Below are 19,255 nucleotides of genomic sequence, written 5' to 3'. Positions count from 1 at the left end.
ACCTATTATACCAATAGGCTATTTTATTATTTATTTATTTATTTATCTATCTATCTATCTATCTATCTATCTATCTATCTATCTATCTATCTATTTATTTATTTATTAAAGAATTCTGTCTCTTCCCCGCCACCGCCTCCCGTTTCCCTCCCCCTCCCTCAATCAAGTCCCCCTCCCTGGTCATCCCAAAGAGCAATCAGGGTTCCCTGCCCTGTGGGAAGTCCAAGGACCACCCACCTCCATCCAGGTCTAGTATAAGGTGAGCATCCAAACTGCCTAGACTCCCACAAAGCCAGTGCGTGCACTAGGATCAAAAACCCATTGCCATTGTTCTTGAGTTCTCAGTGGTCCTCATTGTCTGCTATGTTCAGCGAGTCTGGTTTTATCCCAGGCTTTTTCAGACCCAGGCCAGCTGGCCTTGGTGAGTTCCCGATAGAGATAGAACATTCCCATTGTCTCAGTGTGTGGGTGCAGGAGACAGAGACAGAGACCCACATTGGAGCACCGGACAGAAATCTCAAGGTCCAAATCAGGAGCAGAAGGAGAGAGAGCATGAGCAAGGAACTAGGCTATTTTAATGAGAATGACTCCTTTGAAGTATGAGCACAAATCTATAGCACAGATTCCTAAATAATTTGCCGTTTCTACTTACATGCTTATGTATACCTGTTTGCTTTCATAATCTCCAATTCTGTTTAAAAATTATTTTGCCAGGAGCTGGTGGTGTACACCTTTAATACAAGCACTCTGGAGGCAGAGGCAGGCGGATCTCTGTGAGTTCGAGGCCAACCTGATCTATAAGAGCTAGTTCCAGGACAGGCTCCAAAGCTACAGAGAAACCCTGTCTTGAAGAAACAAAAAGCAAATAAACAACAAGAACAACAAAAAGTATTTTGATGGCTTTAGTTTAGGTTCACATGGGAAGATTATTTCGAAGTCTAGTAGCCCTCTAAAATACATCCCACTGGATGATAGGTACTTAATAATTAAGGTTAAGCATTTATCTAAAAATTCTATAATACCTTTTACATATGTATTATATGTGTTTAAACTTATTGATTGTAAAAGAGGTGTTTAGATGTCTTTTTACCAAGTTGAAAAATAGAGCACATTTTCTTCTGTAACGAATGAGGCAATTTTTTCACTGTTGACATTCCTGACAATTTTTCATCCATAAAAGAATGAAATAATTCTCAGTAAATCTACAGTTCTTTATAAATACGGTAAAAAGTTGCAAAATAAATTTATAAGCTTTCATTTTCAATTTTTTAATCTACCCATATGTTATTTTATTTCATTTATTCAAACAAATATATGTGTTGGCAATTTACAATGTGCTGTGATTTATATATATATATGTCTATTTACAAATAAAGCAATAATTTATGCATGCATTTTAATTTTCACTAAGGTTTTTTTTTTGTTGTTGTTTAGTTTTTGTTGTTGCTGCTGTTGTTGAGTTAGGATTTCTGTGCTGCTTGTCCTTGAACTTACTCTGCATACCAGACTGGCCTCAAACTCAGATTCATCTGCCTTCCAAGAGTTGGGACTACAGGCATTTGCCACCACATGTAGCAATTTTCACTATTTCAATTTCATCCTTCCTGAGAGCTTCCCCCTCCTAGCACCCTGCTGTCTACCCTTTAAACCACTTATTTTTTTCTAGCCTGTGCTTTTATAGGTATGTACCTGATCTGCTATATAGATCATATACATTAAAACGCAAGTGGATAAGAAAGTCATACCCAATTTGGTAGTTGCAAATTTAGTATAGGTCTGCTTTGAAGTGCAACAAAATACTTGAGGTTCAAAACAGTAAATATTCTAGGTGAATAACTTAGGATAAGTACCTATATATGCCACATGGCAGAAAAACAATAAAAAAAAGAAATCATGAATTTGAGCAAGCAAAGTTGTTTTCAAGTTTACTGTATACACAGACACAAGAAAAAGGTAGAGTCTAAGTCAGGGCTTTCCCCATGGCCTGTGTATCTGCACATTCCTAACAAGGGAAAAATGAAAAGCCATTATTAGTATAGCATGCCCATTAATACTACAATAACAAATACATTTATTCTCTTAATATAGGCATTCTTAGGAATTTCAAAATATTTATTGCCATCACTTATTACTCAGAAAATGGAATTTTTATAGTTTTGCTGCACATAAGAATGAAAGCTAACTAGGCACAGTGAGGCCTGCCTTTAATTCCAGCACTGGGGAGGCAGAGAAAGGCAGATCTCTGTAAGTTTCCGGACAGCTTGATGAACACTGCAAGTCCTAAGACATCAAGTTCAACATAGAATAACCCTTCCACACATACACAAAAGGAATTAAATTAGCTTTAAACTGCTAAATGGTGCCTCCCTTCCTGATATACTATATTTATTGAGTTGTGTAGGAGTGGTCCCAGTACTCAAATGTAGGGGTAAAAAATGAAAGGGAACACACTTTTCTTCTGTCCTAATGCTGGACGAGAAGGCAGAGCACAAGACAGCTAAGTTTTGGTTCCTGAATTACAGCTTCATAGAGAATGTGATACTTGGGCCAAGTCTGAGGGGGAGTCTCTCTGGTGAAGCAGGTGGAGGTTAAAGTATAAAACTTGAAAGCAGAAGACTTGACAGAGACAGGTAGAATTTTACAGTAATGAATAGAAGGCTTAGAGCAGGGGAAGGGATGAAACTGGTCCTACATGAGTGACTGTGAATGGAACCGGCTTGACAAGTTGATGCTCTCTGGAAAACAGCTCAGGCTGCACCAGAGCAGATAGACTAACTTGGGACAAGTGTAGCCTGGGTGATCCATGTCAGCAGAAGACTTCTGTGATCAAGGGGGAAAATTTAAAAGGAGAAAAATGTATGTAGATACCTATCATGGCGCTACCAGCGCACTAGATAAAAACCACTGTTCTTATGGCAAAAAAAAAAAACCATTAACCCTGGCAACTTAATGTGAAGCACTGTACTGCAACTCAGAAGAATAACTTATAGACTATCAAGGAACTTTAAAATGCTTTTCAAACATGCCTTTCTGTATGTTTATACATACATTAATGTTATAATATCTGTGCTTAATTAAAACAGTTTGCATTTAGAAATGTAACAGAATACAAAGTTTAAGGGGAAGATAAATATTGACTATGAAAAAAATGATTTTATTCATATTCCTTTACCTGATCATGGCTTTCTGCATAAGCAACACATTTTTCAAGGTAGCGTCGATTGGTGAGAGTGTACACTATATTGCCCATATTCCAATCTTCATCCTTAAATTCTTTAAGTAACTACACACAAGAGAAAAAAACAACAACTTCTGATTAACGCACATTTTCTTTCTTAAAACCTCAACCTGACAGCATACATATTATCCTAAACTATTATATATGTATATATATATATGTGTGTGTGTGTGTGTGTGTGTGTGTGTGTGTGTGCGTGTGTAGTGATGATATCATTTGTGTGGTTTTACTAAATGTAAAAAATGTATGTTATTTTCAAATAACATAAGCATTCAAGAGCATTAAAGCAAATGGCAACGGTGGCAGGCATTTATCTACCCATAAGACATTAACAAGGTTAATGCTAGGTTTCATTAATGTTTCTGCTGTGCATATTTCACTTACATCATTCTATAAATTTTAATACAGTATACGTAAATATAAGGGTATACCATGCATGTTGGTGTGCAGGTGACTATTTTTTTATGCATATGTTTTAAATTATTCTTTGAGAGCTCTGCCACTCTTTGATGACCTGGAATAACGGGATCATCATGATTGGCACTTAACTTGGTTTCTTTTCCCTGTCATTTCACACTAGGTCTTCTTCCTGTAAGTTTCAGACACTAGAGATACGCTTGCTACATTTTTGGACTGGAATAAAAATGTGTTAGCAGGAAGCGTATAAACAATGATAATTAAAACAATTATTTCAGAGTGAAAATGCTAATTATAAAATAATTATTATCTTAATAGATCACACTGATTTTCTTTCCACTTCATTTTCTTTGGTCTGGCTTTTGCCCTTTAACCCTGCTGTGATGCCGCTGACCTAAGACCTCCGATGTCATCCCTTAGGTCAGTAATTGCTCTTTCTTAGTTAAATACTTTCTGTGCATGCCACCACTGACCCTCATCCCTCACATGAAGTGTTTCCTCCTAGCATCTACCACTGTGTATTGATGTTTTATCTCTTCCCAGAACTATGGATATCATTCAAATTACTTTCCCGTGACCCTACTCATTATGAGGTTGCTTGAGTTTATGATCTAAATGCAGTTTCCCTATTATTCTATATATTTTTTCTGCTTGGGTTAATTCTCTGTTCAAAGTCTTGAGAAAACCTGCTTGTAGGCAAAATTACAAGATGGTCCTATGGTTTCTGTTCTCTCTTATTCTTATCTTTGTGTTACCTGGAGTGTTTTACAATCTCCAAATATGATAATGTGAGGGATGCAATCTAAAGATGAGATAATAACTGAGCAATGCAGCAAGATTCTAAATCTGAGGCAAGTTCCCATTTCAATAGAAAACTAAAAATTTTTGATACCAGAAAAACACAGCTGAAATATCAATAGTCATTGCTAGGGATCAAGGAGTGGCTGAGAGTCAGCATAAAATGGACACATACAAAGACTGTAAGAGAGTATTCTGTACCTTACCTAGATCAACGCTGGTGTATTACTTATGGCATTGTACAAGATTACAACTTAGCAGCATTGAAGAACTGATTCTTTACAAGTTGTACCGAAATATATAACTTTATAACACAAAAGCATAAGTATAATCCATGTCTATGTCACATGAAAATATCAGGTAGGATCAGCAGAAAAGTCCCAAATGCATACATCCCTTTGTTTAATGAATAGTGAAGGAATTCAGGAAAATGCATACATTGCCTTTACGTGATAGCTTTAGTCTTTTAAATCTGATGAGGCAAAATCAAACCAGAAAACAAGGACTATTCCATATCTTTGTAAGTACTTCTTATGGGAACAGTTAAAATATAACAGCATTCTAATCAACAGAGTTTAAAAGAACACAAAAGGAATATTTCAAATAATTTAGTGCAACAAAATAATGACTGTAATCTAGCATTCCTCTCTCATCCATATCTTTTGAGTAGATGAATAGAAAAAGCCACATATATTTAGACTAGACTCTTAATTTGGCTTAATATATTCTATGGTTTCAGTGCTATTTGGAGACAATTTATTTTAGAAGAAATGTAAACTATTTTCTTTATTTTACATTTTTTTTTTTGCCTGTAGCATATATCTATGTACTACATGTATGTAGTGTGGGAAGAGGCCAGAAGGGGATGACGGAATACCTGGGACTGGCGTTACAGTCATCTGTGAGTCACAAAAGTGATATATGAAATCATACCAGGTCCTGTAATAGAGCAGGAAATGCTCTCAGGAGCTGAGCTGTATGCCTAGGGCCTAGTTATGCTTTTAATTATGTAGCTCATAAAAACAGACCAGAGTCACTGTATCCAAAGATTTAAGAATATTTAACCATATAGATTTATGAAGTAAAGCCACAAATTGGTGATGTAGAAACATTTTTAAGTAGATGCATAATAGAAAATGGTACATGCCCTTAAAGGGTTTCTGAATTCAAAATGATTGTATCTTAGGCACTAGATGATAATCTTTCCACTTCTATGACACGCAGCCTACTATTGTAGAGAAGGTACTAAAAGGTTTAATGGACTAAATTTAAAGATTTTGAAGGGAGAAAAAGAACACCATCAACATATAAGAAGATTATATTCCACTGTGAGCTATGATTGACTAGATAATAGCTGACTAGGTTGATCTATATTTTTGATAAATTCTTGAATTTACACGAAGTACAGTGAAGAATTTTAATAACAGATTAAAAAGTAGGATGTGGCACTTAAGCAAAAATGATTTATACATAAAAGACTACAAGTGATAAGAAATTTGGACTGATAACCTTATGTCAAAGGAAGAAATGTGAAAAGATTATACACTGTTTATATAGTAACAGACTAAATGCATCTTTAAATGTACTAAACCAGAACAACCACATAGCCTAAACAGACCTTATAAAATACTTGTTTGTTTGAATGCTCAACTTACTAGACCTGGATGGACTTCCCACAGGACAGGGAACCCTGATTGCTTTTCGGGCTGAGGAGGGGGGGACTTAATTGAGGGAGGGGGAGGGAAATGGGAGGCGGTGACGGGGAAGAGACAGAAATCTTTAATAAATAAATAAATTAAAAAAATACTTGTTTGTGGACCTGCTAATGTTTGAACCTTCATCTGATGATGGATGGAGATAGAGACAGAGACCCGCACTGGAGCACTGGACTGAGCTCCCAAGATCCCAATGAGGAGCAAAAGGAGGGAGAACATGAGCAAGGAAGTCAGGACCACGAGGGGTGCACCCACCCACTGAGACAGTGGAGCTGATCTACTGGGAGCTCACCAAGGCCAGCTGGACTATGACTGAAAAAGCATGGGATAAAACCGGACTCTCTGAACATGGCGGACAATGAGGGCTGATGAGAAGCCAAGGACAACGGCACGGGGTTTTGATCCTATTTCATGTTCTGGCTTTGTGGGAGCCTAGCCAGTTTGGATGTTCACCTTCCTAGACCTGGATGGAGGCGGGGGGGCGGGGGGGGGAGGACCTTGGACTTTCCACAGGGCAGGGAACCCTGACTGCTCTTTGGACTGGAGAGGGAGGGGAAGAGGAGTGGGGGGGGGGAAGGGGAGGGAAATGGGAGGAGGCGGAATTTTTTTTTTCCTTTTCTCAATAAAAAAAAAAGAATCATTATTAAAAGAAAAGCAGGAGTCAACTTGATATAGCCTCAATATCAGAGCTAAGCTTTGTAGAACCTGCCTAGAAGGAAAGAAAGGACAGCAAGTGATGATGACGGTAATATCAGTCATAGATCCTATGAGTTTTCCAACATTCAACACTTCTGTCACTGTGCTCTCTTGGAAATAGTTCATGTATATGTAAGGACTCATCAGGAAGTTATGATTTTTCATACAGATGTGTTCTTATATTTATTCAGAATATGACTTTAGGCATATCTTCTCAAAGTCTGTTTTTCAAATTTAAGGCATTAGATTTTCGTCCTTTATGAAAACTCATGTGAATTTACAAACACACACACACACACACACACACACACACACACACACACACACACACACACACACACGTGGGGGAGGCAGAAGGGGCGGAGAGAATAAAGCAAGGATTAGAGGGAATTATTATTATTAGAATTAATAAACTGCATTAAGAAGAAATATGTTCCCATCCTCTATGATTACTGTGTCCTACTCTTTGAGAATTAGCAAGGATTTGTTAAATAAAGGCATCGGTCAACCTAGATTTGCTGTGTGAAAGACCATACTCTGAAGGAAGTACAAGTAATTAATTTCTACTTCACTTGTACTTCACTAGATGCCTTTGGATAGTAATAAATGCTTGGAGGACATTTGATGTATTTTAAATACATAGAACAACAGTTTCACAGGTATGTATTATAGGGCAAAACTCTGCTCAACACTTGATTCATCCTCATCACTTTCTCCTGACTTGATCATAGAAATATGAGATCTTGCATACACTTTTTAAAATTCTGAGAAGCACCTTGTAAATAAGCACAAGAACGACACACTTACAGAAGAACTAATATTTCATTTATATCTGCAACTAATAATCATGATTACTAAATAAATTGAACAGATAAATTCATATAGGATTCATGGGGGAATGAAAATAACATGGAATCTTACTTGAATCCATTTATCTGGAATTGCCATTGCTAATCTGTAGTCAAAACCACCTCCTCCCTGGGAAGTAGGAGAGCAGAGAGCTGGCATCCCTGATACATCCTAAAACAAAGGACATTACAAATATTAGTTCATATTATTCAAACTAATTTTCTGACAGCAAAATCTAGAACAACAAATGAAGTTAATGAAAAAATGCATATAGTTCTGGGTATTTTAATCCATAATTGTAAAAGCAAATACAATTGTGAATTCACATCCTAGTCATTTTTCTAATGTTTTCACACTAGGACAACTTTCACTCCAAAAGACCTTTATCCCTTTCATCAATATTTCCAAAATATTGTTCAATCTTAGAGGTTAAAAAAACAATTTACCTACCAAGTTTAACAAAAACAAAAATGTACATACCATATCTCTGCACTATTTCTCTCTATATATAGCCCTGTGAGTACTAGCTCCTTGTGAAATGGAAAACACAGTGAATACATTAACAGCAAAGAAATAAGGTGTCTTCACTTTAGTAGGTCATACTGGAAAGGGTCACTGAGATCAGCTGCTGGGTGTTTTCATTAGCAGATATAGAAGCAAAGGCTCACTGAGGTGAAGGAATCTTGAGACAGAGAGAAAGGCTTATTAATGGTGGAGTCATGGCTCAGACATCAGACATCACCTGTTGACAGAGTGTGTTCTCCTGTCATGATACCCTTGAAATACTGAGAAGTAAATATTAATAAAATAGACAACTGAGCTGAAAAATTGGGCAAAAGAATATGGATGTAACAGAAGATATTTTTGTAATAACAACAGCAAAATACAAGCACAATACTATCATTCCAACTCCACAATAAATTTCAAACAAACGATTTTCTTCTGTTTAGTTTCTATGGCCAGTTTTATTGACTCTTAATTACCTTTTTATTATACTATCTGTTTTCAAATGGAATTTCTCCATTTCTAGTTACGTTTTGCAATAACAACTAATATCTCATGAGAGAGTTTGTTTGTACTTTTGTCCTGTTTAATATCGAATACTAGAAATATGAAAATTTTTAGCTAAACATTCACTTAAGACATCAGACATTACACATTTGCTCTACAACTTACTATCCAGGATTCTATTGCCCTACTTCTTGTTTGTAAGATACATAATGGAAGGAGTTGCTTTTGTTAGCTAATGTGACCAAAGGAAGACTATAAAGAGGGTACTCAATAAATATGTTCTAATTACTAGGAGATACAATATAAATAAGGTATATTTATCTGATTTATCTACATGCATAAATGAATACATAAACAAACATACTTTCACTTATCATGAAATGGCAATATATACCAGCCCAGCGGACATAGGCAGTGGAGGCAGAGCCTTACACCTCTCCACCAGTGTCCCTCTCAATCATTTACACTGTATATATTTGGTCTCCTTTAAAGTATATACTCTTTATGCTTGCGACAACTTTTTTAACATGTGTCATAGTTCAAATTCTTCTATGGAAATTCTCAAAAAAAGGGCATCGCACTCTGAAATCAGAGGTAGCTAAAATGCTACTGCTTTGATAACCTCATCTGTAATACTACCCACAGAAAGCCTGAGGAAGAAAAATGTTGACTTCTCTAGACTCAAAACTGATTTACTTTCTTATGGTAGAACAACAAAAACAAATACATGATACACTGGGATACAACCACTGGGAACCAAAATGCTTAGTCATCATACTTAATTTCTTCACAGTTGTTTAAAGCTCATTATGGAAACAGAATGAATAATCAGGAAGATCTATTAAAGTTATACTCAGCAAAACAGAAGTCATATGTTCACATAGGTAGGTATTCAGTTCAATTTGTTGTTACAAAATGGGCTGAGAATTTATAAAATATCAGGCTTCTATTAGATGCCAGAATTAAAGACAAAATACTTTGCAAAGACTTCCATTGTGATCAAATGGTCAGGAATGATTACTGGTGGCTAGGATTTAAGTTCAAGGCAACTTTGCTTGAGAAAAAAAAGCTATATAGTCTGTATTATATGTATCTTTCTAAAAATAAAATTGAAGAAAAACAGATATCAAATTTGTCACAATCGCTAAGTCAGAATCATAGGAAGCTATCCCATTATTCTATGGGTTATTCCAAGTGTTTTTTTTTTTTTTTTTTTGTCAAAAGGAGGTGCAAGTAGCCACCCTTTTGAATGTAAAAGAAAAAAGAAAGAATATATATAAAGGTAATATATTCCAACTATGAAACATATGTGTGAAAACATGATAAAGCATATAAGAAAGATTGTGGGTTCTGAATTTAAATAAATTTGGTTCTTTAAAATCTAGAATACTTCTGGCTACTGATCAAGAAGATAACTTATAAAAAATATTTCCATTAATGAACTAACTTTGTACAATGGTGAAGAGTTTCTTTAAAACGGTTTTGCTATAGTTGTAATTAGTAATAAATTCATATTTCTACTATATAAATTTACATAAAATTCCATCACATTCATTTTACCAATTTTTTGAAAAAGTTCATGAAGATCAATTCTGCATTTCAAAGAGCCTCCCACTAGACAGAGAAGTCATGTATTGAAATTGAAGCAGTTTTCAATTTGAGTAGAATAAATTGAAAGCACATCATGCTTTAAAAAAAAAAATCTCAAACCAAGTAACATAAAGTAGGCTAAAGTCTAAGAGTTTCATTGGTAGAAACAGGGATAATCAGACAAAAGCTCCCTAGATGATGAAACCATTTTACTTGAAATGAGAGGAAAGATCAATGTAACAATCTTCACTTTCATGTATTAAATAATTGCTATTTTTCATCACTACTCACTTTTCATTACACTGTCATTAATTGTTTGTAATAATTTGCCACATATATTATCTCTGCTTTGGGTTGTCACAAATATAATTGTCAAAATAATTTTTGATGTTTGACAGATAAATTAAAATAGGTTCTTAAGAAGTAAAATTAAATATAAAATATTTGCTGTTAAAAGCAATTCAGAACAAAGTAGACATAGTAACAGTTCTGAGAACAAGTAGTGAAGTTGATACAATGAATTATTACTGGGTGTCTTGTAGTTTTGGACTTGTGCATTAATTCTATATAAGAATTTATTTCAGGATTAACTTTAGAAAATATTCCCAAATGGCATTTAAAGGGCAAAAGGAAGGTCTAACAAAAATAAAACTGTTTTCTAACTATAGTCTAACAATAGAGTTACATGAACTACCAAGAGACTATTCTTTCTGAGAAATGACAGACAGAAAAACTGTATAAAAATAATAAATTCAGTAAGAAGGGAATTCAATCCAATAAATGGAATTCCAACAGACAAGGGTAAAGCTTAATCATGACTCTTCTTAAACACAAGGTTAGTATCTTAAAGGCTTACAACTATACTTAAAAATTATTAAAATTCTAAGTTCAATATTAATAATAATTCTTTCTCAGAAGACTCATAAAACTGCACGAAAGGGGTTGGTATTAAATCTAAATTAGCAGAAGCATTTAACAAACTTCTTAATTTATCATATTTATCACCAAGGAGGGAATTGTCAATTATGGATATACCAAATTATATCATTATAGCACAGCTTTGGGACAGTTAATCATGAACTTTTAATAATCATGAATAACTAGTGAACATTTGACAGCCTGAGAGGCATAATGTAAACAAGAAAGGTAATCGCATCAGAACACAAAATGCTTCAGAGAAGTGTGCAGGCAGTGATCCATGGCATCTCTAATGATTGAGCAAGGAAATAAACAAATAAATAAGCAAATGAATGAATGAATGAACAGAACTGACAGAGGCACATTAGTCCTCAATTCTTTTCATCACTGAAGGTCTCAGGAAGAAGGAACTGTCCACTAATTAGGATATTTTACTTCCTAACCACTGACATGTTCTTGCTAACAACGGAATAGTGACAAGCAATTAGTGTAAATTATTCCCTACTAGGAAAACAGTGAATTCCAAATAATGTGCCATCCTTACAAGAGGGCTGGACCATCGTCAGTTCACAATGCCATTTCTGCAATTATTGATGACATGAGTTTAGTTAAATACTGTATGCCGCCAAAATATTCTGTATGAAAGGGGTGAGGTGTACAACATTACACAGCCTTACCTCTGCTATGGTAATAGAATCTGGATACAATGTGTGAGCCAAATGGTTTGCCAACATGAGATAAATCAAAGCATCTTCGTCAACATGTAGTCCAAAATATTCATTATAGTCACCCGAAAACCCTTGACCTGATTAAGAGGGGAAAAAAAGGAATATGGTATATAAATAAGCAATTCTGAAGTCTATGAAAACATATCTCAGATTGTGAGGAATACGCTACTGTAAGGGAGTATCATGAAGTTACCACCTGAAAATGCACTAACTCAATACTGCTTTCCAATACTCAGATAGCAGAAAATCCTACAAATCAACTTCTGTTTGAAAGAAACAAAACAAAGAACAATTTAAAGATGTAATTTAATTCTAACTAAACTTTATAGCAGTGAAATAAGTAATGTAACTGAAAACAAATGCTAAAAGTCAAAATTCCAACCCATTCCTACCATATCAGAAAAAAGAAAAATAATGATCCCTGAAAGGACCAGGCATGGATAGAGGAGGGGATTAAGGAGGGCCTAACACTCACACTGGGTCTGGACTGATTGAGGTAGGACTCAGTGCCCCTAAGTGTGGACCCAACAAGACAGGCTCAAGCTGAGAGTCTCAATCCTCTAGTCAAACAGAGGTCTCTGAAGAAGTAAATGGGTCACAAACAAAGCTGAGTCATGAAACGGGGAGAGAAGAGGGGTAGTTGGTAGCAATGGAAAAAGATAAGAGAATTGGGAAAGAAGCTTAATCAGATTCCATTATATATACATATCAAAGAACATATTTAGTTAATAAAAAAAGAGTCATAGAAAGGGAGGAGCGATGTTTTGAGCAAAGGGGCCAAGGCCACGATGGGGAAATCCACAGAAACAGTTGCCAACTGGGGAACCTGCCTAAGAGCAACCTAGACCTACTGAATGCTGGTGACAGCAGTGTGGCTTGGGCAATTGTGGGATCACTGGCAGTCAAACCAGTGTTTATCCCTAGTGTATAAACTGACAGTTTGGAGCCTAGTCCCTATGGGGGGACCTTGCTCAGTCTAGATACAGGGTAAAAGGCCTTGGTCCTGCCTCAAAGTGATATGACAGACATTGTTGACTCCCCATGGGAGGCCTCACCCTCAGAGAGGTTGGGGGGGGGGGTGGGAGGGCTGAGGGATGGATGGGACTGAGAAGGAACAGGGATTTTTATGGTTCAAACATAATAGAAAAAACAACTAATGCCAATGTTAGGTTCTAGTTGACCCTCTGAGCTAAAACAGAGTAAATATTAAAAGCTCTTTGAAACTGAGAACTATTATTTACATTGAGATAGCTGTGATTTGTCCAATACAGAGTTGCAATGATGATGAATAAATTATCATCAAACTTCCTACTGCCTCTTCCAACTGCCTTTTTTTTGTTACTCCAAGTATGTCTAGAATGATTAAATCATTCACTGTGTGTTCTTTTGATAACTTAGTCCTATTTACAAAAAAATCAAACCAATATTTAATACCAGTCTTTCCCACGGTTCCATTTCCCTAAGCATTTTCTTTTGACCCTTGTTTTGCCATGTCCATTTGCTGCCTTGTGGCAGTAAAAGATAAGTTAATGTGTAATTATAAAAGGTCATGCCTTGTGTTCTTTCACATATAAGCCTCAATAATAATTATCTGTCAATTTTCCCACTTTACCAACATCAGCCATCTTTCATTTACAATATGGAATGGACACCTTAAGTCACTCAGATGAACTTTTAAAAATAATATTTATTTTATTGGCATTGCCAGGGTATCTTCAAGATAATCAGATGAGGGCAGAGGGCAATGTCATGTGGTAAACTCTTCCATTCCACTTTACTGATGCAATCATTAGGCTTGCCCAGCACATTTTTTATCTGCTGAGCCATCTTGCTGGCCCAAGATAATACTTACATATAGGTGTATGGCATATATTCATTATCCCAGCAAATTAATTACAAATTAATATATCCTATGTGCTCTTAGTGGAGCATATATGTGAATTAGGGACAGGGGGTACATTAGCATAAAATTATCCCAGAATTTACCTTTAATTAAATTCTATAACAGCAATATAGAACAGATAAACACACTGACAGCTTCCGTCTCAACTCGAGGGCAAACAGAGGTGAGGGCAGATGTGTGACATTGCGATTTCCTTTCCACAAGCAGTGGCCCTGTCATGATTCAGAGGGAGCAGTAGTGCTCTTCCTCTTCAGCCTCCTCCTTAGAAGAGAGACTGGCCAAGACTGATTGTCTACCCAGTGCTCCTCAGCTTTATTTTCAGGTTGGTGGTATGGACCCACACAGTTTCCGCTATTTTTATTTTATGGAAAATAGAATTTTTACACACTACATTCTGATTAGGCTATCCATTCTCCCAACTCCTTTGAGATCATCCTCACCTCCTATCCAGATTCATACCCTTTCTTTGCCACCATGAAAACAAACAGGCATCGAAAGAATAATAATAAAACAAAAACTAATGTATTAGAATAGGACAAAGCAAATGAACAGAAGAAAAAAGAACAAAGGAAAATCACAAGAAACTCATATAGACACAGACACAGATACAAATTCACCATACACAAACTCCTCATAGGGTCATCACCATGGTCAACAAGACTTGACCAAAACATATTTATATAGAATAAAATAAAGACTGGGTATGGAGGCCCATAATTGAAATTCCATCACTCTGGAGGAAGCTTGAGAGAGAATTAGTAGTTTGATGTTAGTGTAGCCTAAGCAGCAAGACTCATTCACAACAAAACACAAAATGAAAGAAAACCAATTATCTCTATGTCATGTGTTTGGGAAATTAAAATTCTGAGTATAATTTTGTGCAACTTTCAAAATGATGGCTTGATCAATTTTTCAATTTAATTTAAATTAAGTAAATGCTACACATATTTTTCTATATGCATAATGTACAAAATATTCTAATTAATCATTTTATATTGTTTAAATGCTTAATATATTCTTTATATATGTAAATATATCAATGTGCTATGGTAAATGGTTCTTTATATTTATTTAATTCATACACTAAGGATTCATTATTCCTAAGAAGACACAGAAATGTACACAAAAAGGAGTAAACAGCGGACAATTAACTGCCAGCGATGGCCGTAGCAGTTTCTATAGGAGAACCCCACACCTGGCTACAACTTGACAATTCAAACTAAACTCATCCTTTACATCTATAAAATATCAGATACCTACCCATCCCATGATGATGATAAAGCATGGATGTAACACCATCAAAACGGAACCCATCAAAGCAGTATTCTTCCAACCACCATCTTATGTTTGACAGAAGGAATCTTAAAACTTCCCAGCTAAAATATTAGAGAAAAACAAAGTTAAGAATAATGCAAACAATGTTTTCCTTAGTTGTCACATATCACTTGTGTAGAGTATGGGCTAGAATTACTTCTCTGTGTAAAGAAGCATGATAATCAAGAAACATATACAAACAGTAGATAACATCCAGTATGATTTATATAATGATGCTCATTCTAAAAGGAAAACATTAAATTCCCACTAGCCACAGAATCATTCAAAATCTGAGAATAAATAAAAAAGAAAGGAAGAATTATAAAGAAGCCGCCTATGCTGTCTTGTCCCATATTCTACCCCTCAACCAGATAGTCAAGTACAGATAATATAACTAAATATGAAAATGCTATTTATAATTGAATTTTAATCAAGATTGTTCATGACTACATCATAGTAATGTGAGGAGGTTATTTTCTCTATTAAGAACTTTTTAAATTATAAAATTGAGAAGTGGCTTCAAAGATTATCTTTTTAAAATACTTGGCTGAAACTTTGAGCAACTATAATTCCATAGAAGAAATAAATGATAAAAGACTTCCTCGGATGGTAAAAAAATTACATTTACTAGACTGCTCTTGTATAGAAGCAGAAATAAAAGCCTAATTACAAAATCCCTCTCATATTTCATAAAGTATAGCACCCAGAGTCCCACATCCATCAAAACAGAAGGAAAAAAGAACTGTATTACTCAATTAAAAACACCATGTGAAGCAAGACTATTTCGGACAATTGAAAAGAGGGCAATGTCAATTAGTATTTTCTTCAGATGCACAGCTATGGTTGAATTCTCTATCTTATTACAACTGTAGTTTTAAGATTTTAATAACTCATTTAGCTTAATGACAAAGCTGTAATAGTGTATACAAGTCCTTAACACAGCTCAAATTTATGTATTTTTAAACCTCCTTCATATTAAAGAACAATCTGACATAAGCAGAGATTAAGTTTTCATAATCAACTCGAGAAGTATAACTTTTACCTCTGAGGGAAGATGAATGCTATTGCTAATATCTACTTGAAATAAGCTACCTAACTTTACAACTTAGCTTGAAAAATAAATGGAAGGAAAAAGTCAGAAACATAAGCAATGAAACCAGAAAGACATCCTGGAAGTTCAAGATGCATAGCTAAAAAACTTAAAAGGTGTATTTCAGTTGTATTTTATTAACACATGTTCATTTATTTTGCGAGTATGTAAACATGTGCAAGCTTGGAGTGTGTAAAACAAAGTGGGTGTCGGATATGAATATGAAGTAGAATTCTTGTTGGGTTTTTTTTTTTGAGACCGTGTAGTAGTTTGAATGAGAATGGCCTCCATAGGATCAATTTGAATGCGTAGCCTCAGTTGGTCTAAATGTTTATTTAGGAAGGACTAATGAGTGGCCTTCCAGGGAAACTGTGTCATTGGAGCAAGGTTTGTGACTTCAAAACCCACATCTATCCTAGTTAACTCTATCTGCCACCTGCTTGTGATAAAGATGTGTGATGCTTGCCTGCCTCCCCTATTGGTCATGGACCATAGCACTCTAGAACTTGAGCCCCAATTTAAATGCTTTCTTTTATAAGTTGCCTTGGCCATGGTGACTTGTCACAGCAATTGAAAAGTAACTAAGACATAGAGAATACCACACTGAACATGGAAGTTACAACCTAGCCAGCAAGCCCCAGGGATTCCTAACTATACCTACCTTGCAATGGGAGTGCAGACAGATTTTATCAATATTTACCTGAGTGCTAGGGTTGAACACAGGCACACATGTTTATTCAGCAAATACATTATTGCCTAAACCATCTCTCTAGCCCCTTAACCATGATTTAAGAAAGACATTCATACTTTAAAATTAGAACTCAACACAGAGACATGTTACAATTGTACAGTAATCAAATTATTTTATATAGTTGTATAGTGACTTCTTGATATACATTTTATGCTTTCTTTAACTTAGTAAACTTTAGTTTAGAAATATTTTAGATTTAGAGCTAAACTAGAATGGACTCTTGTAGAGCTTGCCTATATACCCTCTTTACCCACATATGTCATAGTTGGTTTAAAAGAAGGTTCAATTCTATATGAAAATTTCAAAAGATCAGAATAGGTTACAGTTTTACATGTCATTAATAGCTTGAAAACATGTTTTTCAATATCATGCATACTTTTTCAATAATGCTACATAGTTACACATACTCTTAATTGGTTACAAGATTTGTATATGTGTGTTTGTGTGTGTCTGAGTGTGTGTGTGTCATGAACACAAAGGCTAGCAAATGAGTTTAGATCTCTCATAACTGGAGCCTTTATAAGATGTCAGGCTTGCTATGTGGGATGCAGATGCTGCTCATCATGATTGTAGAGCACTCTGAGCCATGTCTTCAGCCCACATGATTTCTCTGAAAAGTAAGCTAAGTGTACATTTATATAAAATATAAACTACAAACCTCCATAGGCTAGAAAGAATATTTGTCTCAAAGACAAATACATAAAAAGCATAAACAAGACAGTATGAACTTTCCTTAGGCCTTATCTGGCATTCAGAATTCCTTATCTGTCTGGGAGTACAGAGTATTTCATATATTTTTTAAAAAGTTTAATTCATGCCAGGTAGTGGTGGCGCACGCCTTTAATCCCAGCACTCGGGAAGCAGAGGCAAGTGGATCTCTGTGAGTTAGAGGCCAGCCTGGTCTACAAGAGCTAGATCCAGGACAGGAACCAAAAAACTACAGAGAAACCCTGTCTCGAAATCCTCCCCCCCCCAAAAAAAAAGTTTAATTCATGCAGACACAGCAAATGTCTTCTATATCTTCCTAGTTTTGAAACTGAACTTTTCTTATGCTAAATATTTCTATGTCTTTACATGATTGGCTTATACTAATGAACATGAATTTCACATAATAGAAATGCAACAAACTGAATAATTTCTAGGTAAAAACTGCATTCTAACTTCTGTGAAAATAAAAGGAATAATTGATCATGAAATATCATATTTCAGAGACAAAAAGAGGAGGGAAGTGATGTGAATTCATTCGTTGAAAATAAGGCATTTCTCTATGTCATGTTTTTAACTAAGAGTAGACGTAATAAAAAGTAACCCACTAGATGGGGAGAGAAAAGTGAGAAGGGGAGGATGGGGGGAACTTGGGGAAACAGGATGATTGGGATAAAGGAAGGGTGGATAGGGGAGCAGGGAAGCACATATCTTAATTAAGGGAGCCACCTTAGGGTTGGCAAGAGACTTGAACCTAGAGGGGCACCCAGGTGCCCAGGGCGATGTCCCCAGTTAGTTCCTTGGGCAGCTGAGGATAGGGAACCTGAAATGACCCTATCCTATAGCCATACTGATGAATATCTTGCATATCACCATAGAACCTTCATCTTGTGATGGATGGAGATAGAGGCAGAGACCCACATTGGAGCGCTGGACTGAGCTCCCAAGGTCCCAATGAGGAGCAAAAGGAGGGAGAACATGAGCAAGGAAGTCAGGACCACGAGGGGTGCACCCACCCACTGAGACAGTGGGGCTGATATATTGGGAGCTCACCAAGGCCAGCTGGACTGTGACTGAAAAAGCATGGGATAAAATCGGATTCTCTGAACATGGCGGACAATGAGGGCTGCTGAGAAGCCAAGGACAATGGCACTGGGTTTTGATCCTACTTCATGTTCTGGCTTTGTGGGAGCCTAGCCAGTTTGGATGTTCACCTTTCTAGACATGGATGGGTAGGGGGGGGGACCTTGGACTTTCCACAGGGCAGGGAACCCTGACTGCTCTTTGGACTGGAGAGGGAGGGGGAGAAAAGTGGGGGGAGGGGGAGAGTAGTGAGAGGAGGGGGAGGGAAATGGAAGGCTGGGAGGAGGCGGAAATTTTTATTTTCAATAAAAAATAAATTAAACAAAAGTAACCCACTAATTCCTATTCCTACAATACTTCATCTATTCTTCTTTAATTATTATTATTAAAAATTTCCAGCTCCTCCCTTCCTCCCATTTCCCTCCTCAATCCCCCCAACTTCCCCTACC

At 36.1% G+C, this 19,255-nt stretch overlaps 1 protein-coding gene across 1 annotated transcript in view; it reads right to left on the bottom strand.

Moving 5' to 3' along the window:
* The window catches only part of Gbe1 (1,4-alpha-glucan branching enzyme 1), a 245,510-nt gene that overhangs the window by 62,785 nt on the left and 163,470 nt on the right, over window positions 1–19,255 (bottom strand). The window contains exons 8-11 of the mRNA XM_075953332.1: window positions 15,124–15,239; window positions 11,910–12,037; window positions 7,786–7,884; window positions 3,173–3,283 (exon numbers count right to left, since the gene is read on the bottom strand). Of these exons, the coding sequence (XP_075809447.1) occupies window positions 3,173–3,283; window positions 7,786–7,884; window positions 11,910–12,037; window positions 15,124–15,239 (454 nt within the window). The remainder of the gene's footprint in view (window positions 1–3,172; window positions 3,284–7,785; window positions 7,885–11,909; window positions 12,038–15,123; window positions 15,240–19,255) is intronic.

Source organism: Microtus pennsylvanicus, chromosome 1, assembly GCF_037038515.1.
Source record: "Microtus pennsylvanicus isolate mMicPen1 chromosome 1, mMicPen1.hap1, whole genome shotgun sequence".
Classification (NCBI taxonomy): domain Eukaryota; kingdom Metazoa; phylum Chordata; class Mammalia; order Rodentia; family Cricetidae; genus Microtus; species Microtus pennsylvanicus.
The sequence above is the reverse complement of the archived record's forward strand: the minus strand, read 5'-3'. Positions and strand labels throughout refer to the sequence as shown.